We start from the raw sequence: 23,973 nt of genomic DNA on the forward strand, positions 1-23,973 counted from the left end.
ACCACGAAATCATATTTGTTCGTTTGAAACGATTTCAAACGAAGCCTTAATCTAAAAAGAAAAGTTCAAAACTTTACCGTATGCGTAACCAGAGAAACAATACCACTTGTTGCGACCCTTAAAAAATTGCAAGTAGAAATAACTTGTTCTTGTTCTTATTGCGTGAGTGGTCAAGTAAAAAAAAAACAAAAGCAAAATCTGTCTCTTGATTTGAATAAGAATTCCTCTGTTGCCTTCAATTTGTTTTCGTCACTCATGAAAAGCAACGAGCAGAAGCCATTTATTCAGAGTTATGTGTAGAGTCCCCTTTTTTATTAAAAGATATACATATACCTTTTATTTCAAAACAAGGATTAAGAATTGTAATCTAATCACAACTCCTTCATAATTATCTCATAATTAAAACAAGTATCTCTCTTTTTAATTATCTAAATAATTAACAATATATATAATTTATTATAATTAACAATTAATTATAATATTAATCTGGCTCATCGTAATTATTCTGAATAATTACCAGTTTCTTTTATTACGCTTATTATTTCGTGATCTAGTGATTAACGATTAAAACACCGTGAAATGTTCGTTGCCCAAAGTGTAACTCTTTGGGTTGTACCGTGACGGTAACGTTGAATTTTAATCGACAATTGAACATTATATCCAACATATTTATTATGGTGTTCGGTCTGGGCTTTGGCAAACCCACTTTACCGAAGTGGTAAAGTGTGGCAAACCAATGCCAACACCTTTGCCGATACGGGTGTTTGACGAAATGGACAAGATTCGGTGATGCATTACCGACGCGGGGAAGGAGGAAGGAGAGAGAGAGAGGGGGGGGGTGTGGGGTGGGGTCCATTCCAATCTCAACCAATCACATTTTTTTCCTTTTTTTTTAAAGTTTACCACTTCACCAAATGTCTAAACCATTGCCAACACTTTTCACCAAAGTTTAAACATTTTTCACTTATTGACGTGGCACACTATCATTGGTTGATTTTTTAATTTGCCACTCTCAAGTGTTTAACCACTCCTTACACTCTTATGTTGTTTAAAACTTTAAATTGTACCTAGTAACAATATATTTTAAGCCTACGTGTGAAAAGCTAGAAATCATAAGCAGCACGTAGAAGGGCCTGGAGAGAGGAATGGAAGGATCCAGAACACACCCGAACCTTACTCCGAACCAATGGCTCCGTAGAAGGGCCTAGAAAGTAGAAACACCACCTTCTTCACTATAAAACCCACCCAATTTCATGCATCTCCTCAGCAAAACTGAAATTCAACAAATTCTCTCTACAATCTCTCTCAATCAATCTTCCATCGTTTCACAACTTCTACTTAATTCGCTGCAATGGCGGAGGTACAGATGGCTGATGCAGAGACGTTCGCATTCCAGGCTGAGATCAACCAGCTGTTGAGTTTAATCATCAACACCTTCTACAGCAACAAGGAGATCTTCCTTCGAGAACTCATTAGCAACTCTTCCGATGCCTTGGATAAAATCCGGTTCGAGAGCTTGACGGACAAGAGCAAACTGGAAGCGCAACCGGAGCTCTTCATCCGGCTTGTTCCGGACAAGGTTAACAAGACCTTATCTATCATTGATAGTGGTGTTGGAATGACCAAAGCAGGTAATCATTCAATTTTTACATCTCTGTATATCAATTTTGTCACTCAATTGTTTAGCATGCATTTTTAGTTAACGATATGTGTAATACTTACTTAAACCTAACGTGAAATTGTAACGCTTAATTCGTTTCATGAGTTTCGTTTAAGATGTGATTTGCTTCATATTATGTATGGCCAGAACGGAATGATAAAACTAATTATGCGTCCAATTTTATGTCTCCATTCATTAATTTTGCCACTGTATTGTTTAGCATGCATTTCTAGTTAACCAAAGGTTTAATAAATAGGTTAAACTCAAAGAAGAACATGCCTGTTGTAATCTGTATAAACCCTGTGATTCTTATGAGTTTTCGTTTAAGATGAGCTTTGCTTCCTTATTTATGTGGACAAACCAGAATGACGAAAATAGTTATAGTTAATCATTAGAAGAATTCGAGATTAGGGCATTTGATGACATGATATGCAGCTAAGCCTCTGAAATTTTTAGTTGTTGACAACGTACTATGTGAAAAATGTGTGAGAGTAATGATATTGTAGTGTGTAAATGTTTTCAGAACACGTTAAAGACGTACACTGGTTAGAATTAAGCTATATAGGGATTCTGTTTATCCTTTTTGTAAGGGACTATTGAATATTTGAATCTAAAACTGTTTTTGTGATTATGTAGATTTGGTGAACAATTTGGGGACAATTGCAAGATCCGGAACGAAGGAATTCATGGAGGCCCTTCAGGCAGGGGCTGATGTAAGCATGATTGGGCAGTTTGGTGTAGGTTTCTATTCTGCCTATCTTGTTGCTGAGAAGGTCATTGTTACCACGAAACACAACGATGATGAGCAATACATCTGGGAGTCTCAAGCCGGTGGTTCATTTACCGTTACAAGGGATGTTAACGGGGAGCCACTTGGCAGAGGAACCAAGATCACCCTCTTCCTCAAGGAGGATCAGGTAATTGTGTGCTTCATTGACATCCTTGCTTTGTCTCTGTTTGTGAGAATCAGTTTAATAACTGTTTTTGGATTTACTTTTGCAGATGGAGTACTTGGAAGAAAGGAGAATTAAGGATCTGGTGAAGAAGCATTCCGAGTTTATTAGCTACCCGATCTATCTATGGACCGAAAAAACAACCGAGAAAGAGATAAGTGATGATGAAGATGAGGAGCCTAAAAAAGAAGAGGAAGGTAACATTGAGGAAGTTGACGAAGAGAAAGAGAAAGAGAAGGGAAAAAAGAAGAAGATCAAGGAGGTTTCTCATGAGTGGGAGCTTATCAACAAACAGAAACCAATCTGGCTTCGCAAACCTGAAGAGATCACCAAGGAAGAATACGCTGCGTTCTACAAGAGCTTGACCAATGACTGGGAAGAACATCTGGCTGTGAAACACTTCTCTGTTGAAGGACAGTTGGAGTTCAAGGCGATTCTTTTTGTCCCTAAGAGGGCTCCATTTGATTTGTTTGACACTCGTAAGAAGATGAACAACATCAAGTTATATGTCAGAAGGGTCTTCATCATGGACAACTGTGAAGAGCTAATTCCGGAATACCTTGGGTTCGTGAAGGGTGTGGTGGACTCTGATGACTTGCCACTCAACATCTCTCGTGAAATGCTTCAACAGAACAAGATTCTCAAAGTTATCAGGAAGAATCTTGTGAAGAAATGCATTGAGATGTTTAATGAGATTGCTGAGAACAAGGATGATTACAACAAATTCTATGAAGCCTTCTCCAAGAATCTGAAGTTGGGTATTCATGAAGACAGCCAGAACAGGTCCAAGTTGGCTGATTTGCTCAGATACCATTCAACCAAGAGTGGTGATGAGTTGACCAGTTTGAAAGACTATGTGACCCGTATGAAAGAGGGCCAGAAGGATATTTATTACATCACGGGTGAGAGCAAAAAGGCTGTTGAGAACTCTCCGTTCTTGGAGAGACTGAAAAAGAAAGGTTATGAGGTGTTGTTCATGGTGGATGCTATTGATGAGTATGCGGTTGGGCAGCTGAAGGAATATGATGGGAAGAAGCTTGTGTCTGCAACGAAAGAAGGGTTGAAGCTTGAGGATGAAACCGAGGAAGAGAAAAAGAAGAGGGAAGAGAAGAAGAAGTCATTTGAGAATCTATGCAAGACGATTAAAGACATCTTGGGAGACAAGGTGGAGAAGGTTGTGGTTTCCGACAGAATTGTGGACTCGCCTTGCTGTTTGGTGACTGGAGAATATGGATGGACGGCTAACATGGAGAGGATCATGAAGGCACAGGCTCTGAGAGACAGTAGCATGGGGGCTTACATGTCTAGCAAGAAGACAATGGAGATAAACCCTGACAATCCTATCATGGAGGAACTCAGGAAGAGAGCTGAGGCAGACAAGAATGATAAATCAGTCAAGGATCTGGTGCTGCTTTTGTTTGAGACTGCTTTACTGACATCTGGATTCAGCTTGGAGGATCCAAACACGTTTGGAGGAAGGATTCACAGGATGTTGAAGCTGGGTCTGAGCATTGATGAGGAAGAAGGAGAGGATGACGCTGAAATGCCTGCTTTAGAGGAAGAAGGTGCAGAGGAAAGCAAGATGGAGGAAGTGGATTAAGTTGGTTCATGCCTAGTTAAGTTGGTTCATTCAGTGTGTGTTTAAATGGGTGTCTGAATGGGTCGGTTTTCTTTCTTTTGTTTTGAAGTTGTTATCGAGTGTCTTTTTGTTGGTCGGGTATCAAGTGAATATTTCCTTATTGTGTAGTATGGTTAACATGTGAAATACATACCCCTTTTTTGAGTCTATTATTTCCTGGTCTCTGATTTTTCCCCAAATATAGTGCTGGATGTTATGTTCGAAACATGATAATGAGAGGTATATGAGGGGTGTAAATTCTATCGGTTGAATACATGTTGGTGAGTGGGTTGAGGTGTTACATAGGGAATTATTTAGCAATTTGGTTTATGGTTTATGATGTAGGTTTTTTTTTTAACCAAAATTTAATTACTTTTATTTCAATGAAACTAGGTTGAAATATTTTTTAATGAAACTAGTTTCCATCATCGGTCAAGTTCAATGAAACTAGTTTCCAACATCCTGCAAGACAAGTTCTCCAGTTGGCGTGAGATTCAGTACTGCACCATAGGCTATGGTAAGAGCTGCATAGCTAACCGGATAGTCTCGGTTTGCTGACCACACCACTTGTGGGAACCCGCCACGTACTGTTGGTTTGAACAATGAAGACAGCGAAGAGGTAAGAGCTGCAGGTTCCGTTGTAGTAGAACCAACAGGCGAATTTCGGCCCAGATGATCGATCCTCAAGGAGGATGGCTCGGACCCTTGAGTCGTCTATGAAGTTGACAGAAATGGATAAAGATTCAGTGTTGGTCCATGTGGTGGAAAGATTTGCAGTTGGGTAATCGAAGGGTGGTTGGGCAATGGTTGAGTAGCAATAAAAGATGAGAAACAATTCAAAATAATAACGGATCCATGGTGCCCTCATCATTAATGATTAGTGACCTTACAAGATTCTATGAAGATATCTGCCGTATTTTTTTTTTTCTAAATAGCAGATCAACACTAGATTAGTCAACTCCATGAGACTAGTTGACTCATTTGAGACCAAGTTTTCATCTAACTGGATAAAGAAAACCGTATCTTCAGCAGCAGTGGCGGACCCAGGAATTTTTCCACGGGGGTGCGAAACATTTTTAAAAATTTTAGGCCCCTATGTATATAAGTAAAAAAAATCGGTTCGTATCAGGTCGGGTCGGGTCATGTAAAATAAACGAACATCAAACTAAATTTATATAATCATCAAAAACATGTCAAACCTTGTTACAAACATAATTAAAACGTCGACGCCCTACGGGTTTTCATTTTTTGAAATCTATCCAAAATATCATCTAAAACTAATTTCTTAAGCAATTCTTTCTCTATATGACATAAGTTAATCGCTCCATAACATAATGTTTCAATTTTAATTTTCAACTATTCAAGCCCTAGAAATCATAACGTAAGTTGTAATCACCCTAAAAATATATAAACAACATAATCATCCTAAAAATATATAAACAACATAATCACCCTAAAAATCATCTAAACAACCATAAACAACGTCAAAACACATAAAATTTCAAACCTATTTAACAACTTTATTACCTTTTTTTCTCCTATAATATCAACCAAAATCATCAAAATAACAAAGAAACTTACCCGTGTTCGGATTCCGGTTAGATTTGGTGTCAAACGACGGTGGTATGGTGGCTGATTACGGTGGTCGCCGGCTGCTGGACTGTTGCCGCTGGGTGATGTTGTTCGTTGGCAGTGCAGGGACGCTAGAGAGAGAGATAGCGGGAGAGAATTTCTAAAGGTTTTGGGCTTTAATTATTTTATTATAGTTTGAAATATTGTTGAGTTTGGTTAATGGGCTAAGACTTAGTGGGCTATCTTGTTAGGAATTATAAGTGGGTAAAGGTATGGGTATTTGGGTTTAGTTAGTTAGGTATTAAAAGTTATATAATTTAGGTAGTATTTTTTTTAAATAAGAGTTTACTAAAAAAATTTAAAATATAAATTGATAACACTTTTTACCTAGGGGATGCGGACGAAAAATTTCAAGGGTGCGGTCGAAAAAATCCATGGGGTGCGGACGAAAAATTTCAAGGGGTGCGGACGGGATTTTCGACGGAATTAGCACTAATTTTTTTTCCCCGGGGGTGCGCCCGCCCACCTTGGGTTGGGCTTAGGTCCGCCCTTGTTCAGCAGGTGGTAGTCATCATCTTAATTTCACATGCTCTATAATACCTTACTTTTTAAGCCTTACGTTGAATGATTTTTGTGGCTCATATTGAAAAAAATGTAAGGGGATAAAAGTTATGAGTTGTTGAATGTGGACTTCATTAGTAAATCTTTTTTATGAAAACCTTATGATTGAATTTAATAATGTATGTACCGGAAAACTAAAAAGCTAGTTATTATCAAAATTAAAAGATAACATATGACACATGGCTAGATGTGATTTTGCTTGTGAGTCACCCACAAATCAATTTAGTTACTACTGTAGCTAACAACTTCTTCAATTATATATATAATAATGGGTATTCTGCTCGTACCACGAACCGAATAAAACATTCTAGTAGTCATTCCGCCGGTGTGGCAAGCGAAATGGGTAAAACTAGATCAATATGTTTACATAAAACTAGATCAATAAAACATTCTAGTAGTCATTCCACCGGTGTGGCAAGCGAAATGGGTAAAACTAGATCAAGATGTTTACATAAAACTAGATCAATAAAACATTCTAGTAGTCATTCCGCTGGTGTGGCAAGTGAAATGGGTAAAACTAGATCAAGATGTTTACATAAAACTATATCAAGATGTTTACATCTAAATCCAGGTCTACTATATCATGATCTCTTATTTCCTGGCAATGAATGCCGGGTGTAACGTTTTTAAAGATGGATTGGTCGACGAACCTCCATTGAACGTCCACACGACCACTAATTTTGGCAGCATATCATGTATCACGGAATTGATCTAAGGGTTTAAAATATTTTGAGACGTCGGTTTTGGTGGGCTAATTGATTGTGGGTGCTGGACTATATGCATTGATACGTGTGTGGGTTGAAAGATGACGTCCTTAAATCCATATTTTTCATTTAACTGTTGATGAGGCAACAATAACTCTACTGGATGTTAACGTTATATGGGGTTTATCGATGGAGGGTGAGCCAATAACCGGCATCGACCATTCTTTTAGTTAAGACTTAAATATTGGCAACTGCTAAGAGTTGTTGGGATTTACACCTAGCAACACATTCTTTTAGTTAAGACTTAATTTATGAACTTTTATCTACTAATACTACTAGCAACACATTGCGCATATGAATCAGAATAGATCATTTTCAACTAAAAGTGCAGCAGTTTGGTACGATGAAAATATGATACGATGATAGAGATGTGAATGTGTCACGGAAGGCCAAGGATACACACAATTTTATAACTTTACAAGACACTGCACCATAAAAAAATGTGAAAAATCAGATATACATATGGTAGGCCTACATATGTTACATTTCCGCAATCAGGTGTCTTTCTATATATCACTTCAAACAGTTTCGGTGTATGTTGCTACATCCAACTAATCAGATTGAAAAGCCATAGCACGACTTTCTTACTTGTCAGCCAACAAAGTTAAGTTAAACGGCATAGCTGTGGGGGCCCACTACTTGCTCTGTTTACGTCCTGCCATTTCATACCATGCCCAACTCAGTATCTTTTTTTATATGAGGCATAAACATCAACCATAACCCACACACTGAAGATCGTGTAGCCCAAACACGACCCTCTAACCCATCTAAGCGTGTCAAATCGGTTGATGGGTTGGCAGATAGTAATCAAATTGTAAACGTGTTAATTGGGTTGATAGGGTGTAAAAAATGGGTTAAATAGGTCAGAAAGGGGTTAGTGGGTTAACATGTTTAATTAAACAGGTTGGCTGGTCAACCTATTTATTATATAAACCAAGTCAAAACCCGAACACGACCCGTTAATTAAAAGATTAGTTGAAAATTTCTATTTTAACCCATTTGATCCTTCAAAATTAACAGACAGCTCAATCAACCAATTCAAACACAAATGGTCAAAATTTTAAGATTTAATAAAACCAGTACACGCGCGTGTGTGTGTGTGTGTGAGAGAGAGAGAGAGAGAGCAGTGTTACTGACCCAAGGTGAGCCGACTTGCTCAGGTTGACAATCGATAAGAGTGTCTATGACATCATCTGAGTTCTCTTTCTCAGATTCAACCTCATCGCTCGATAACATACGTATCTGCATGCATTACTAATATCAGAAACGAAGTGGCTAAATTAGGGTTTAACAACATTCAAACAGAAATATCTGTCTGACTTAAATATCCTTATCCACAATTAGAAAATATTTGGTAAAACATTACCCTTGGTTTTAAAATGCGCGCATAATGCGTGATGCACCCAATGCACTAATGAGGGCGCATCGCAACAGCTGATGCGATGCGTTTACGTGATGCGAGAATATTGCGCGCATTTCGCATAATGTGCTCATCGCATAATGCGCTCTGATGCACGCAACATTGTTTCTTATGCTTTTTTTCCAGATTTTATGAACTGTGTTCGGTTTTTTCCATAATTAACATCTTAGTATGCTTGATTTGAACCAAAAAACACAACTCTTATCTTCTAATTACGTCAGTTGTTTTACTTTAAGTATGTTTTTATAAGTTTTTATGTATAAATAATTTTTAACTATTTTTTTATAAAGAACGCATCACATACGTGATGCGCTCGCATCACGCATCAGTTTTTTGGACTAAACGCATCGGAGCGCATCACGCAATTTAAAACCAAGACATTACCACCCAGTGCACATGCTGATTTCAAAAGAATGAGAGAGAATGTGTGTGTGAAACTGTAAATACATTCCCTATACTATAAGGTTGTGAAATAAAGCTAGGCAATCTTACATGATCCTCAAAATCAGGGCTTGTCAAGTTGATTGAGAGGTTTCTCATTAGCAGCAGTACCTGAAAAATAAGAGCATGAATGAACAAGCCTTTATCGTCTACCAAAAATTATATACTAGAAAATTGACGAAAGCAATAAGGTGGCACTGCATACTGTTTCAACATCAATGGGGTCCATCTTCTTGAGTTCCTGCAAGTGGCCACTGGTATTGGGATCAAAGACGCTGCCAATAAACCCATAAACTTGAGCGAAGTCCGGTAGAACTGCAACATGACAAAAATAGTATACATTTTGAGACATCCACTTTGAAAATATGTTGCATCATAATAAAATACATATCGGAATGGTAAAATATAGGGCTGCAACGAACCAAACGTTTGGCGAACAGTTCGTGAACCGTTCGGCGGGAAGTTCGTTTGTGTTCGTTCGTTTATTAAACAAACGAACACGAACAAGAAATTTCGTTCGTTTAGTTAAATGAACAAACATGAACAGAGGTCGTGTTCGTTCATTTATGTTCGTGAACGTTCGGTAACGTGTTCGTTTGTGTTCGATAGTTAATTAGTGTTTCTAGTTTTTATATTTATTAGATACTTCAAAATTCCGACAAATTAAATATCTAATAAGTGTCAGTGTATTATATATTCTGTTCATGAACGACTGTTTGTGTACGTTAGTTTCCATTTGTGTTCATGAACATTAGTTTGTGCTCATTTGTGTTCGTCAACGTTCATTTTTGTTCGTTGCCTAAAATTAACAAACAAACACAAACGAACACGCACATAAAATCTCGTTCGATAAGTGTTCGTGAACGGTTCGCGAACACGTATATTTCTTAACAAACGAACACGAACAAGGTCTTGTTCGTGTTCGTTCGGTTCGTTTGCAGCCCAAGTAAAATAGTAAATTACCTCTAAGTTGAAGCTCATGTATTTCGTTTGCGGGTTGTGTTTTAAGAGCCCTCTCGTTACTGCTGCAACAGTTATTATCTGTTGATTGGCTTGTGGATACCCTATCATCTGTAACAAATGACAAGATAGTAAACAGCAAGATACAAATACAAGCAAATAAAAAAGAAAAAGATACTGCATAAAAATAATCACACCAGCACATACGGATTCCTTACCTTTGACCATCTGGGATAAACTACTTAAATCCTTGGGGTTACGGATTGTTGAACAAATGGCTGCATCTGATACAGATTGTTTCACCAGTGTAAGGGAATTTGTCCCTTGTACAAATCCAGGTTCGCTAAGAGCAGCTGTTTGAAAAGACGTCGTAACTTGAAAAACTGCTGGAACTGTCAAATATTACACCTCGAGTCAGTATAAGGATCTTGGGGGGTCATAAAGTTGTATGAAACTGACCATTTTTTGCAGCCTTTTGTGGATAGGGGTGAGTCGCCTTCCGTTTAGGACGAGGGGGAGGGAGATGTTCATTAGTACCATTTTTTTGGACCTTCAGAAAGTACTTCTGCGCATGACTACGAATCTGCAATCATTGTTTTCCATCGTCACGCACACTTGTTTATTTTTATTTAAATAGCATACAAGATTAAAAAAAAAACAAGCTTGACAGTTGACAAGGTCATGTAGATTTAATTCTAGTTGATGAATTTTCTAGCAAAAAAGTGCTGAAATTAAGAAATTGCATATAATGTACCTGGATAACAGTTTTGGATCCTATAAATGCTTCAATTTTCTTCCAGTCACGGTCAAATCTGTAGTTTAAACGATTTAACAGCAATCAGATAACTCGTCACCTATGAGAATCTATTAAACAGAGTTGCTAAACATTAGGGCCGTTCAAATTGCTCGCCGCTCGTCACTCGCTCGACGCTCGTTCGGAAATTGCTCGGAAAATGCTCGTTCGATTTGACGCTCGATTGTAAATGAGCCGCTCTGCTCGGTTCGGTTTGTAAACGAGCCAAGCATGAGCAAAGGTCCGCTCGGATCGGTTCGGCTCGAATTATTATTTTAATTAGTATATATATACATATACACATACATCTATAAACATGTATATACACAAATATAAATTATACATATATACACACACATACACCTATATATACACACACTTACACATACATATATACTTAAATATAAATTAAATTTATAGTTTTATATGTACCAATCTATTAGATTTTGGTCAACTATATACAAATTTACAACTATATCTACACGTACTAGCCCAACCACGCCAATAAAAAATTAAAATCAAAACTAAAAGTTAAACGCTAAACCGATAAACGACAGTCTGTTCATCACCTCAATGTTTCATGTCGTTACCCTAAGTCGATCGTCTCCTGCTCTCAACTTAATTGTTCGTGCAATATAATCATCGCCTCGTTAACCACAACATTGTTATTCATAAGAAAAATATTATGCCATGAAATGTGCATGTTTTTAAAGACATATAAACTTGAAACCCAACATTGTCACTATCTCTCTCAGCAAATTTAAATTGGGCGACACGGTTGTCCAAATCGCTCGAACTTCGCTCGACGCTTGCTCGGAATTTTTACTGCTCGAAAAATGCTCGCTTGATTTGATGCTCGGTTTTAAATGAGCCGCTCCGCTCGGTTCGGTTTGTAAACGAGCCAAGCACGAGCAAAGGTCCGCTCGGTTCGGCTCGTGAACAGCCCTACTAAACATGGTAAAAATATTAGATTATATATCAAATAACTGAAATAGAGCTCAATCATTGACACGGTTAGGATATATTTTATCTTATAAAAAATCTCAAGAAAGAACTAGAAGAATAGGTGGTCCAGTGAAGAGTTATATGCCTAAAATGAGATTATGCAGATTGCAGAATTCATTTTAATATGTGAAATGTGCATTAAGTTGTGCAAGCCTATGGGATTATAAACTTCTATTTGATGCATTTTGATATAATTACTTATATGTGTGCACATATAATGTATATATGTGTGGGCGCTCGGGGGGAAAAGTGAAATGGTACTAACTTTAACGTTATTTTACTAATTTCGTGAAAATAACGTTAAAAGCGGCGGATGGTTAATCATGCATCATGTGGTGACGTTGATAGCTGAAAGACACGGGGGTACATGCACCAATCAGTCTCTGTCCCGATTGTTTGAGTGTCATGTGTCTTAGGTCCAAGGCTTGATACAAACTACAATCGAGCTGGGGGTCTCACTGGAAGCAACATCTCTATTCCTACGGGGTAGAGGTAAGGCTGTCTACATCTACCCTCCCCAGACCCTACCTTAGCTTTGCTATTGGTGAGATTTACCAAGTATGATGATGATGATGATATAATTACTTAAATGACAAGATTTCACTGTTCCACCAACACTCTTCATGGAGAAATAATTAGCTCCAGCTTAAATGAAAATCAAAGTAGTGATTGGAGATTTCAGAGGTGTTACGAATAAGATGATTGGTGATGTAAATCAAAGTAGGTAACAGATAGAAATTTGAATATCAAATAGGACGGATAACCTATGTATCGATACAGTACAGATACAAAAGCACCACGCAAACCGGCTCATAGAGCAGCCCACTATTGATACTAGATACAGATTCATCACTAGTATTAACAATACTACAATAGGATCCAATCATCCAAAGGACACCATTCAAATTGCCAAATTTAAACTAGCAATGGAAAAATCAATTTTAATTCACAAAATCCCATGAGGCAAAATTAATACACATTTTCTTCATCTATAAACTCACTGTCATTCCTCGTGAATAAACAATTCTTTACATAGAGAGAACACATGACCCATGAACCCATGTTTCTAGTGTCCTAACATTTAGGGAAAAGAAAACAAATTGACTCGAACATGAAAATAAGCAACCTGGTTGACCGATTAATCCCATTTTAGTAGGTGAGCACCCTACATGTTTTGGTGGATCAGATTTCCAACATTTGGTAGGATCAGCCATTATTGTAAGTAAACAGATTTATGTAGTTAAAGGCGCATGCCTAGGCGCCCAAGTGAGGCTCGGCTCGGATCAGCCAAAGCTCCTTGAGTGCAGGTGCAGCCAGGCGCACATGCGCACTGAACAGGAAGAAAACCTGTCTGAAACAGCTAAAAGATAGCATGCGCTTTTTAAACGACTTACGCCTAGGCGGCTGTTGATGTGTGGAGTCTTTGGCCCAAGAGACTAGCTAAATCATATGGGCAGATTGGAATGTTTCCATAATTACGATTTCTTGTTCCAAAAGATTGTAGCCCTAAATCAGTTCTATCGTAATTCTCACCACCTCATAACAATATCATAACACTAGTTACAGCCTGTGGACGTAGGTCACACCGACCAAACCGCGTAAATCTCACGTGTCAATTTACCGCTTTCGTTTATTGTTTTCTCGTGTGTGTGTACGATATACCTAACAACACAGGCTCACCCTATGCGCCTCGAGCTTTTAACAACCTAGGACAGTAGGACCTAATCAATATAAGATACAGCTTTGACACCATACAATGAGATTTAAACCCTAAATCCCCTATATGTCTAAAAGAAAAAAAAACAACCGGGATTGCAACAATCACATGAACTCCAATAACCTGGAAATTAACCTAGTTGATCAATTTTATAGTTTCCTAGGTTAACAAAATTTTTAGAAAGTTTGGAACAAAAATGAAACCCTAGAATTGAGAAATAAGTATAAAGAAACTGACAGTTGGAGTGCTTCGAGGAACTTGTCATGCTCGGGGTCGGACCAGCTCTCGCGGGATTTAGTGATGGTGTAGGGTTTTCTGATCTTCTTGGAAGCATCATCGGCGGGTGAAGGCGGAGCCACGACGTCGGTGGGGGCGGAGAAAGAGCCGATATTAGGAATCGCCATGGGAGATGAATCGGAGTAGAAGGGTTGGGTTGGTGGAATTGGATACAGCAGCGATACCATGTGTTGGTGTGTTTGGGCGGTTTGAAGAAGAGTGAAAAAGGAGAAGAGATCATGTGGTTTTGTTTCGAACAAGCCACCTTAGGATACCACGACCACTACCGTAAAACTTATGTTCCCCCACCACCAGGTCAACATAGTCAAAATCAGCTATATAAACTAGTGCGAGTATGAGTGAAATCCTTTCATTTCCAGTCGACATATCCCCTTTCAATTCCATTCGACGTATCTTTTATATATATCGATTATTTCAATTCAGTATAGCAGTCGACATATCTTTCAATTCCTTACGATACCATTACTAGAAGTGCATTAGGTATAGCAGTCGACATATCCTTTGTATCAATTAAAATACATAAAAGTGAAAAAACCATCCCTCAATACAGTTTACAATACCAAAAAACTACCCTATTACACCACTTTGAAGCTTTTAGGTCATTCAAATCAAAATATAAAATGGAGTAACATATAAGAGCACAGTGACGAAGATTGAAATTTTTTTCGGGGGGTCGAAAACGTATATACCCAAAAATTTCTATAAAACCGGGGGTCGAAAACATATATACCTAAAAATTTCTATACGAAAACTACATATATAACACTACTGGCCGAAAAAATCGGGGGGTCGGGCGCCTCTCCCGGCCCCTTCAAAGCATCGCCCCTGTAAGAGCATACAATTCACATCCCTTCCCCGATCTATATTTCTATAATTATATTAAAAATACTACATTTTTGAAGAGGTATGGTCCCAAATTCCCTGCCTACATGGCAGGGACCACACCACTTTTGAGCATACAAGGCGTCCACATCAGCGAAGGAATCCAGAAGTTTCTAGAAACTTCTGGAAGATCTACAGGTGGCGCCAAAGATGCTCTATTCGACATAAAGGACACAACGTGTCACCACTCGCAGAACGCCACATAGGCCTGCGGCAAATCAGGGAGCAGAGCTGACAACACCGGTACGAGGTCTCCAGCGTAGGCAAATGTAAGAACGCCACGTGTACCACTATACCTGCCGTGACAGAGCAGACCAAGAGGATATTCCCCTTGGTCGGACAGCTGGCACGCGCCCACAGCTGGCACAGCTGCTCCTTCCTTCTTCACCATCAGGCTATAAATAGGACCCTTCATCATTCAGGTTCAGGATCTTTTCTCTCCATACTCACTCTATACACACACTGTTTATTACTCTCAGAACAGTATTTATTCTCACGCCGGAGCCTGGTTAAGAGGGAAATCCCCTTTCTCCCCCTCTTAACGAGACTGATGGTGGTTACTGTTTTGCAGGTTTCGAGCTATTGTCACGAGTAAGGAAAGAGGTTGAACACCATAAACGAATTAACCCCATCGGTTAACCTTGGCGTTAATCGGTGTTTCATCAATTTTCTATCTCATTTTCAATTAAATAATATTTTTGTACATTTATCATTATTTTCCCTCTCTCCTTCATTCCCAACAACTTTAAAAAAATATTAAAAAATTAGTATAGGTAAACATTGTTCCTCTAAATATATAGAAGAATAATAACATTTTCTCTTTCCTCTACTTTTGATAAAATGCATAACCCACTTATATAAAAATGCAAAACGCAATGTGAATGCTTAAAACTTACCAAGCACATGGGCAGCTCTATATCGTGAGATTTGGGTTTGGGCCTAGGGCCCTAATTTATCGAGCACCCAAAAGGCCTAAAGATTTGCAAAAATAGTTGACATATAGTTCGATCCGCATAATTCAATCCTACTTTTACGAATCCGTTTATTATCAACACTCGCAAAACAAAAACTTAGCTGTTAGTTTATTATCCACACTCACAAAATAAAAACTTAGTTGCCCCACTGTTTATAACCATCATATTTGAAAAAGGGCCTTGAGTCTTTACTTTGCCTTGGGTCCCATCTTTACTTTACCTTGAGCCTCTGCAATGGTTGAGCCCCCTCAAACCAAACATATTACCTCCATATTTATAAATCTCTTCAGTTTTCTTCACCGCATATTTTAGACAAATTTTACCATTTGAGACAAATTTTACCATTTTGTTCTTTCCAATTTCATATCTACTTTAAGCATGGATATCTCGTTCAACCTTAGCTCCATATTACACACTGTAGCAAGTTGCGAAACTCTTAAGAAAACGCAAATTCATAAATTAGTAATATTATATATCTCTTATAACAGAAGAATTATAAATTCATAATATTACACATTGTAGCAAGTTTCGAAACTCTTAAGAAAACGCAAATTCATAAATTAGTAATATTATATATCTCATATAAACAGAATTATTCTTATGTAAAGTCGGTAAAAAATCATATTTCCAGCGACATTTTCCAAACTTGTCTATTTGTTATAGCAATAAGTTGTTTTGTCCAGGAATGTTTTTTTAACAGAGTGCGGTTAGGATGTCGCTAACTGGTTAGTAGTTAGTATCGCCAAGTTAGTATTAAAATCCCCTTTGCCTAGGATGTCGCTAACTAGTTAGTAGTTAGTATCGCCGACTTAGCATTAAAATCCCCTTTGCCTGGATTTGAACCCAGGATCTTCATGAGAAGCAAAGCTTCCCACCTCCCCTTGACCACTCGCCAAGAGATCTTTCGTATTAGGGAATGCTTGTTACCCAATTTCTTTAACCCCCAAAAGCAATCCCAGACACCCTTTTGTTCAAACAATCAAAAAAATTGTTGTAAATACGAGAAAACAGCATGTCATGAACTATAAATTTGGATGATTCGAGGGGAACACAAGGGGTGTGAAAGGATGATGAATGAGTATGAAGCATATGATTGTTAAGTTGTTAACTTACAATCTTATAGATTATAAAGAATGATAAAACTGAGCAGAAAAAATGGCATGCTATGTACATGATGACCACAAAGGTTTACCCATAAATTTGGGTTCTTGTCTTTTAGAGTTCAGTTTGATGGGCTTCTTTCTGCTTTTGTTGCTTGCCTGGAACTCTTGGAAATAATAAGTTATTCAACTGTCTCTCCGCACTGTACTCGGAAGAGGCCTACAAAGACGTTTTCCAATCACAAACGCGTATTAAATTCTGATAAAAGAAGATAGAGTGAACTTCGGTTTTGCTCCCTGTGGTTTGGTCACTTTAAAGATTTTGCCCCAAACCTTTAAAAATAAGCCATTTTCCTCCAATAGTTTGCTATGGTTTTTCCATTTTGCTCAACAGACAGGTTGGATGGAGCTAGAGGCGGGGAGCAAAATGGAAAAACCATAGCAAACTATTGGAGGAAAATGGCTATTTTTAAAGGTTTGGGGCAAAACCGTTAAAGTGACCAAACCTCAGGGAGCAAAACGGAAGTTTACTCAAGAAGATATGTGTACCAAAAAGATAGTTCTGATGGTATAAATTATTTATAAAGTTTAATCATGACTTTGCTTCAGCAACATATTTACCCGCTTTTTAAATGCAAACCGCAATGTTTGAACTTGTCTTCCAGAGCACACTCTTACATCAAATCCCAGGCTATCCACACCAATAACAGCTACCTCCTGTCACATCTTATACAAGTAAGAACTTGCTTGTAAACACATCATCAAGAATCTTTTACGTAGCGTTGGAAGACAGATGTTACCTCCACTTGAAGTCCCTTGCATCTCCAACATAGTGATTTAAGGGCTAGTGTTGTCTTCTCTCCACCAGATTTAAGGCGGGATATGATTTTAGGAGCCGAATGTGCAATAGCATCAGGTTTAGCCCTCTTAAAATCTTCCACTTCAACAAAAGTCTGTAGAGGATTTGTTATATTTATGTTTTTTTTTTGTTTCCAAAATAGCAGTAACAAAGATAAACGCAAAAACTCTATTAAGTTGCAGGTCAAGATCTCAAAATACCTGATTTCCATGGGCTGAGATCAAATGAATTTTTACAAACTCTAGCTTATAATATGAAGTCCCGTTTCCTGAAACTTGATCTTTCTGCGATTCCTCTTCTGAGTTTGGACCATCTTGGGATGGTCCCGGTTCATACCTATGGCCATTGATGACGTCTAAATCTTCTTCTTTGCTTTCAGGTATCTGATCTGCTTCTTCATCTTTAGACTGACTGTCAAGCATATGTTTGTTTATGACAAAATTTTCTTCGAGAAATGTAGGTCTAAGAACGCCTTGAATAGCAAGACCAGCAGGAGGTTGGTCCATGTAGTCTACCGGATCATCCGATACAAACTGACAAGAAAAAAGGTCCACCCAAAAACAATAATGCCAGTAAATATACAAGTGATGCATTTAATTTGGGCAAATTGGATTTAAATAATCCCAACTTGCTCAATTTGGCCAATAATAATCCCAACTCAGTTATTGGCCGATAATAATCCGAACTGGTGCACTTTTGGCCGATAATAGTCCGCCGTTAGAAATAGCTTAACGGAGTTAAGCTTTTTTCCGAATTACAAACCGATGTTTTATGGATTTTGATCAGAACAAGGATACGAGTTGATTGATATAAAATTTAACTCGAAATACTGCCCCAAGCGACGAAAACGGTGCTTCAATTCGGGTGCTTAAACTTTCAATTAACAAAAATCAAGTCGTTTGAAGCACCGTTTCGAGGTAAGTTTTACATAAATCGAATCGTATCCTCGTTCTGATCAAAATCCATAAAACATCGGTTTGTAATTCGGAAAAAAGCTTAACTCCGTTAAGCTATTTTTAACGGCGGACTATTATCGGCCAAAAGTGGACCAGTCCGGATTATTATTGGCCAATAACTGAGTTGGGATTATTATCGGCCAAATTGAGCAAGTTGGGATTATTTAAATCCAATTTGCCTTTAATTTACAATGAACGTAGAAAATGAATTAACGGTTACCTGTGCCATCTGTTTAGCAAATTGCATCGGATGGGAAGAACGCATGGTGTCCAACTTTGCCCAATCACCGGGATCCTCGTCATCATCCCCCTCTTCAAGAAGTGAAACCCATTCCTACAACATTTAGGCATGAACGAAAGGTTATAACAATATTTCTGGCGAATGACAGAACAAAACACATAAAGCATTGATTGTCACATTATCATAGCCGCCACTCTCATCGTCGTCTTCATCGTCATCATAATCACCATCATCATCGTTATCCTCGTCATCCGTCCCACTGTCTTCATCCTCAATTTCCTCCATATCAAAATCCGACTCTGCTTGGCCTAACAGCTCCATCTCACTGACCATTTCAGTCGTGTCTAAGCCTATTATGACTTGCTGCATTGAGTTTATTGGTTAATTAACTACATAACTTGAAAAAGATGGCTGTCTTTACTCTTTAGATGCATCTACTCTTAAAATAATGTACTTAATAGGTTCGTTTTCCACAAAGAACGCTTGGCCTTGTCAAGCAAATTGAATACGATTCAACAGGCTGAGTGAGATATAATTATAAACCATGAATTCATGTTCCTTACCACAAGGGTATCCTCAGAAGTAAGAGTTTGAAGAATGTCTTCGTCATTTTTCACTTGGAAATATATATCTGAGAGGCATCAAAACAGGAGATTGAGTAAAAAAAAACAAGTTTCCGTAAGAAAATTCACGCAACGGGATCTTTGAGAGGATAACTTACTTCCATGTTCATCAGTGGCGTAAGGCAAATCTGGCCAGAAGATATTCTCATGGACTCCATCACCTACCGCACCTGAAAACATAAGCATCGCTTTGCTGTTTACCTGGCAACAGTAACAAGCTTGCAGTCAACACCATGTTTGATATTGTATAAATCTACAGTGCAGAAACGATCAACAATTTGTAGCTGTGCAACAGATGTTCTCTTTTATAGAAGTCAGTTCACATGTTTGAAAATGGAGACGGATGTGAATCTGACATCAGTGATCACTGATCAGACACATTCACTTAAAGAAAACAGGCACATAGACGCTTTCCTGCTAGTGTTAACTGACTCAAGAAATGATCAAATCATGTTATAAAAGCAACCGCTACAACGTTACAACTCAAGCCAGCCACATAACAAACCTGAGGAAGATAGCACTATTATGTTGACCCTTTAAGCTATTGTTTAACAGTCACAACTGCTTTCAGATTAAAATATCATAATAAAGGAGAGCCGTTTTAACGAATAATATGACTTTGTTTACTAGCTTCTAGTAATAATTCTATGTTTTAGCATCAAAGATCTACCTACCTACATATGATTCCAAAATTAGAAAAATTAAATACCTCAATAACAGTCCTGCTAGTTTCAGCAGGTCCAAGTATCGCATCTCCATTCTCATCGGATTCTTCAGAGTCCGAAATGTCCTCAGACGGATGATATCGTTGCGGTTTCGCTTGTTTCACCGGACCCGACAGCTCCTCTGCTGCCGAAGCCCTAATTCTGTTCTTCCCCAAATTGTTCCTTCTCGTAATCTTATTGCTAACAAAAATCAATGCAAAATATGCTACTTAATAATTATAAGTACCATCCCCAAAATATGAAACCTCTCTTTAGTTAATTAAGCCAGCTCGTTTGAATATCAGCTCAAATTTAGCTCATGTTCTACATAATACATTTATTAGTGAATAATAAGCAATTAGTTACTTACAAGACACGGTAAATGAATCTGGTTGAAGCAAGTAAAAGTTGAATTGTATGTAAGTAAAGTAATACCAGGGGATGAGTGAGCTGCGAGAGTTGGAGAGGAGGCGGGAATCGGGCGCAAATCGGACGGTGGGGATACGGAAGGCGGTTGCCGGTTCAATTACCAGCATTTCCGTATTCGATTGGAGATCAAAGATTGTTGATGACGGACGGAGATAGTGCGTGCGTTTATTGAGGTTCAGTTTTATCCGATTATATAAAAAGAAAGACGAGTTTGTTTCTGGGTGGGGGAAGAAGGTTGTGCTTAGGATACTTGTACTTTTGTTAATCGAATATTCTATACCAAATATCTTCGGAATTCGGATTGTACTCGGAACAAAACCGGTAAATCGGTAATATGACGCTTTAGTGTTTTTGCTTACTTTAACTTTATAATAATTATATCGGCAGGGGTGTAAAACCATGATAACCGAACAACGAACATATAATCAGGGAAAATGTAAAACAAAAACACGAATTTATAACATCAAGTGACTAACTGAAAAACATAAACAAAAACACGAATCTATAACATCGGGTGACCAACTGAAAACGTACATAGAAAATAAGTACGAAAACGTATTATATTTGACTCGATGCATTTTACATCGAAACGTAAATCGACTTTTATTTATATCGACGCATACGTTTCCTAGCGGCTAAGGTCTTGTTAGTTAGATCCGTTGAGCTTGGATGAGTTAAAACATGTAAATAACTCTTTAGAAAGTGACCCGAGACTTGAGCATTGGAAAACACCGTTTGATTAATCAAGAAGCTTAATGTTAGTTGCAGTGGCGGAGCTTGAACAAAAGTTTCGAGGGGGCGTAAAGTGATGGGACCCAATTTTTTTTTTTCATATCCTTATGTTTCGGGTGGGGTTGGGTTGGCTATTCGATTCAAATCGGGTCAAATAATAATAGTTCTAAATAAAACAAAGTGTATGTCTACCAAACTACCCATCATTTATATAGAAAGTTTATAAATATTTAGGATATACAATTTAGGAAAAATAATCAGGGGGGCGATCCTATATAATTTTAAAATTTTCGGACGAAAAATCGGAACTTATACACTTCTAACCGAAATATTGGGGTGGACGGATGCACCCCCGGGCATCCACAATACTTCGCCCCTGGTTAGTTGCCTTATAAAAGAAAAGCCCAACTTAAGTTACCACTGATCACACTTATTGATGACAAGTTACCAATAATCACATATACTATTGCTCGTAGTTGTTAATCAAGTACTGCTGATCACATTTATCATAGATGGATTGAGTTGATGTTGATTTCAGTCATTACTAACTTACCAATAATAATCAGCTCGTACTAGCACCACTTTCATGCAACTTGCAATTATACATACAGATGTGAAACAGTTTTCGATAAGTCACACCCCGATATTTCCACATATTACCGGTGAGCCCGACGGGGAGTATCGTGACGTAGTTGATATCATCATTGTCAATACACACAATATAATAGCACAGCGGAAGGCTTGGTGAAAAATTACTATTACAAACCATAGTGTCTAAGTGTCCAAATGAAAGAATATACAGACTTAGTTGTAATAAAGATCCACAGACGGATCATAAATAAAATATAAGAAACTGAAATAACAGACTCCAGGTATCTAGGGATTTGCAAGATCCTCTTATATGACACCTAGTAGCTCCAGCCTATTTACGTGAGGTACCTGTCAATCAGTCTTTGGAAAATACGTCAGTTTACACTGGTAAATACAATTAACTGACTCATTTTAAAACATTTATGAAAATTGATTTAAGTGCACAAGGCACAAATCATTTATAACTTGGGACAATTATTTAAGATAATCTTGTATACAGATTTACATGTTTGTCATACAATTGGGGCCGGTTTGGAAGCCGGTCATGATTAACCGACTCACCACTTATAGAACCCACAAAGGAGTTATCCCCAACATGTGGGTTTATTTTAGCATTTGCATCTGTCAGATGTATGCCTACACCATGTGCATAGGTCGTGGCCATTTTCAAATGAAATGAGCCGAGGATATCCAGGACACGGTCGTATTAACCCCCAATGTTTATGTTATCAAACAAGACAGATTAAAACGGGTTATGTAAATTTATTAATCACAATCCGATTAAATGATTTCATACCCGACCAAGTGGTATTTTTATAATACCATATCCAAGCCCGTATAATGGAAAATAAGTTAAAAGTATTTACCTGAGCTAGATGTGAAGAAGTAACTCAGCCGTATATTCCTAAAGCCTTATGAAATAGCTTCTACTGAAATCAAACTGTACGGAAGGTTTAATAACCTATTAGGATACTAACGGGTCTTTATTTAAGTCAAAGACTTAGACCGGTTAGTGGGTAAGTTACTTTACAGTTCTAAACGTTAGATTAAGCGGAGACCGGAATAGAATGTGGTTTAGACCCGACAAGTTTGGATACTTGTATAATATGGGTAAACTAAACACATTCTGGAATTTGAGGATTTAATGATAAGGTTAAACCCGTTTCGGCAATTTTATGTAAACTAGTCACATATACCTTCCGAACGCATAAATGCATAACGGTAACCAATTAACAAACTTCATTCCGACACATGAAGTCCCAAGTTGTCCGAATGGTACGAAACCGACGAGGGGGCAGAATACATACAAAGGTCGAACGAAGAAATAGTTTATCCATTATCCAAAAACTCCGGTTATCGATACGAGATGTTGGAAAGATGTGATAGTGATCGTGACTACTCATCCCCCAATTCCCTTTTTGGTTATTAATTTATGTGATTGTGTATTAATTTATTATTGGGTTATTGGATTTTATCACCCCTAACTATTGCCTATTGGCCGTTGTCACCCCCAACTATCACTTTGACGCCCCCCACCCCCAACTTAACACTTAGTGTGTTCTGACCGCGTCGTTAACTGATTACTAACTTTTGATCTTGTTCTTATACATTTGGGGTGTCCTAAGATCCTTAAAACCTTTGTAAGATCCCTATGACACCCCCAAAAGTATAACAACAAGATCAAAAGTTAGTGACCAGTTAACAATGAGTGATATAACACACTAAGTGTTAGGTTGAGGATGACGGGTGTCAAAGTGATAGTTGGGGGTGACAGTTGCCAATAACTAATAGTTAGGGCTGATAAAATCCAATAACCTTTTATTAGTTATGTATTAATTTTGATTTTAATTGTGTATTCATTAATTCCAATAACCCTTTATTATTTATGTATTAATTTTGATTTTAATTATGTATTCATTAATTGTTATTTAAATGTTTAATTTATTAATTATGTATTAATCTTATCGTTTATCATGTATTAATTTAAATTTTATCGTTGTGCTTAAAAGCCTAATTTATCTTTAACAAAAAAAAAAAAAAAAGATTTTAGGGTAGTGGATA

At 37.8% G+C, this 23,973-nt stretch overlaps 3 protein-coding genes across 3 annotated transcripts; 1 reads left to right on the forward strand and 2 right to left on the reverse strand.

Annotated features, from left to right (window-relative positions):
* The first annotated feature begins 1,112 nt into the window (after positions 1–1,112).
* Positions 1,113–4,414, forward strand: LOC110905130 (heat shock protein 83-like). The gene is made up of 3 exons (XM_022151014.2): positions 1,113–1,631; positions 2,297–2,577; positions 2,663–4,414. Exons 1-3 carry the CDS (start codon positions 1,352–1,354, stop codon positions 4,211–4,213), a joined length of 2,112 nt encoding a protein of 703 aa, XP_022006706.1. The 5' UTR covers positions 1,113–1,351; the 3' UTR covers positions 4,214–4,414.
* Positions 4,415–7,527: 3,113 nt separating this feature from the next.
* On the reverse strand, positions 7,528–14,193 carry LOC110905131 (protein REVEILLE 6). Its single transcript, XM_022151015.2, has 9 exons — positions 13,762–14,193; positions 10,764–10,821; positions 10,469–10,592; positions 10,228–10,401; positions 10,013–10,120; positions 9,255–9,364; positions 9,101–9,160; positions 8,326–8,430; positions 7,528–7,843 (listed from the first exon to the last, which is right to left on the reverse strand). The coding sequence occupies exons 1-9, from the start codon at positions 13,986–13,988 to the stop codon at positions 7,793–7,795; spliced, it is 1,017 nt and encodes a 338-aa protein (XP_022006707.1). The 5' UTR covers positions 13,989–14,193; the 3' UTR covers positions 7,528–7,792.
* Positions 14,194–16,690: 2,497 nt separating this feature from the next.
* Positions 16,691–20,825, reverse strand: LOC110905132 (uncharacterized protein At3g49140). The gene is made up of 10 exons (XM_022151016.2): positions 20,596–20,825; positions 20,166–20,361; positions 19,555–19,657; positions 19,397–19,464; positions 19,011–19,196; positions 18,813–18,926; positions 17,837–18,169; positions 17,578–17,730; positions 17,399–17,494; positions 16,691–16,997 (listed from the first exon to the last, which is right to left on the reverse strand). Exons 1-10 carry the CDS (start codon positions 20,694–20,696, stop codon positions 16,893–16,895), a joined length of 1,455 nt encoding a protein of 484 aa, XP_022006708.1. The 5' UTR covers positions 20,697–20,825; the 3' UTR covers positions 16,691–16,892.
* Between the last annotated feature and the right edge of the window lie 3,148 nt (positions 20,826–23,973).

Source organism: Helianthus annuus, chromosome 14, assembly GCF_002127325.2.
Source record: "Helianthus annuus cultivar XRQ/B chromosome 14, HanXRQr2.0-SUNRISE, whole genome shotgun sequence".
Taxonomy (NCBI): domain Eukaryota; kingdom Viridiplantae; phylum Streptophyta; class Magnoliopsida; order Asterales; family Asteraceae; genus Helianthus; species Helianthus annuus.

Bases quoted from the DNA above. Each gene is read 5' to 3' on its own strand.
- LOC110905132 (XM_022151016.2), bottom strand. From the start codon at position 20,696: ATGCTGGTAATTGAACCGGCAACCGCCTTCCGTATCCCCACCGTCCGA. The intron at 17,731-17,836 runs GTATTTTGAGAT...AATCCTCTACAG, and splicing joins TCTCAGCCCATGGAAATCAG to ACTTTTGTTGAAGTGGAAGA. The intron at 17,495-17,577 runs GTAACATCTGTC...AAGATGTGACAG, and splicing joins GCAAGGGACTTCAAGTGGAG to GAGGTAGCTGTTATTGGTGT.
- LOC110905130 (XM_022151014.2), top strand. From the start codon at position 1,352: ATGGCGGAGGTACAGATGGCTGATGCAGAGACGTTCGCATTCCAGGCT. The intron at 1,632-2,296 runs GTAATCATTCAA...GTGATTATGTAG, and splicing joins TGTTGGAATGACCAAAGCAG to ATTTGGTGAACAATTTGGGG. The intron at 2,578-2,662 runs GTAATTGTGTGC...TTACTTTTGCAG, and splicing joins TCTTCCTCAAGGAGGATCAG to ATGGAGTACTTGGAAGAAAG.
- LOC110905131 (XM_022151015.2), bottom strand. From the start codon at position 13,988: ATGGTATCGCTGCTGTATCCAATTCCACCAACCCAACCCTTCTACTCC. The intron at 10,121-10,227 runs GTAAGGAATCCG...CATTTGTTACAG, and splicing joins TTTATCCCAGATGGTCAAAG to ATGATAGGGTATCCACAAGC. The intron at 7,844-8,325 runs GTCAGTAACACT...ATGAAATGGCAG, and splicing joins AGCAAGTCGGCTCACCTTGG to GACGTAAACAGAGCAAGTAG.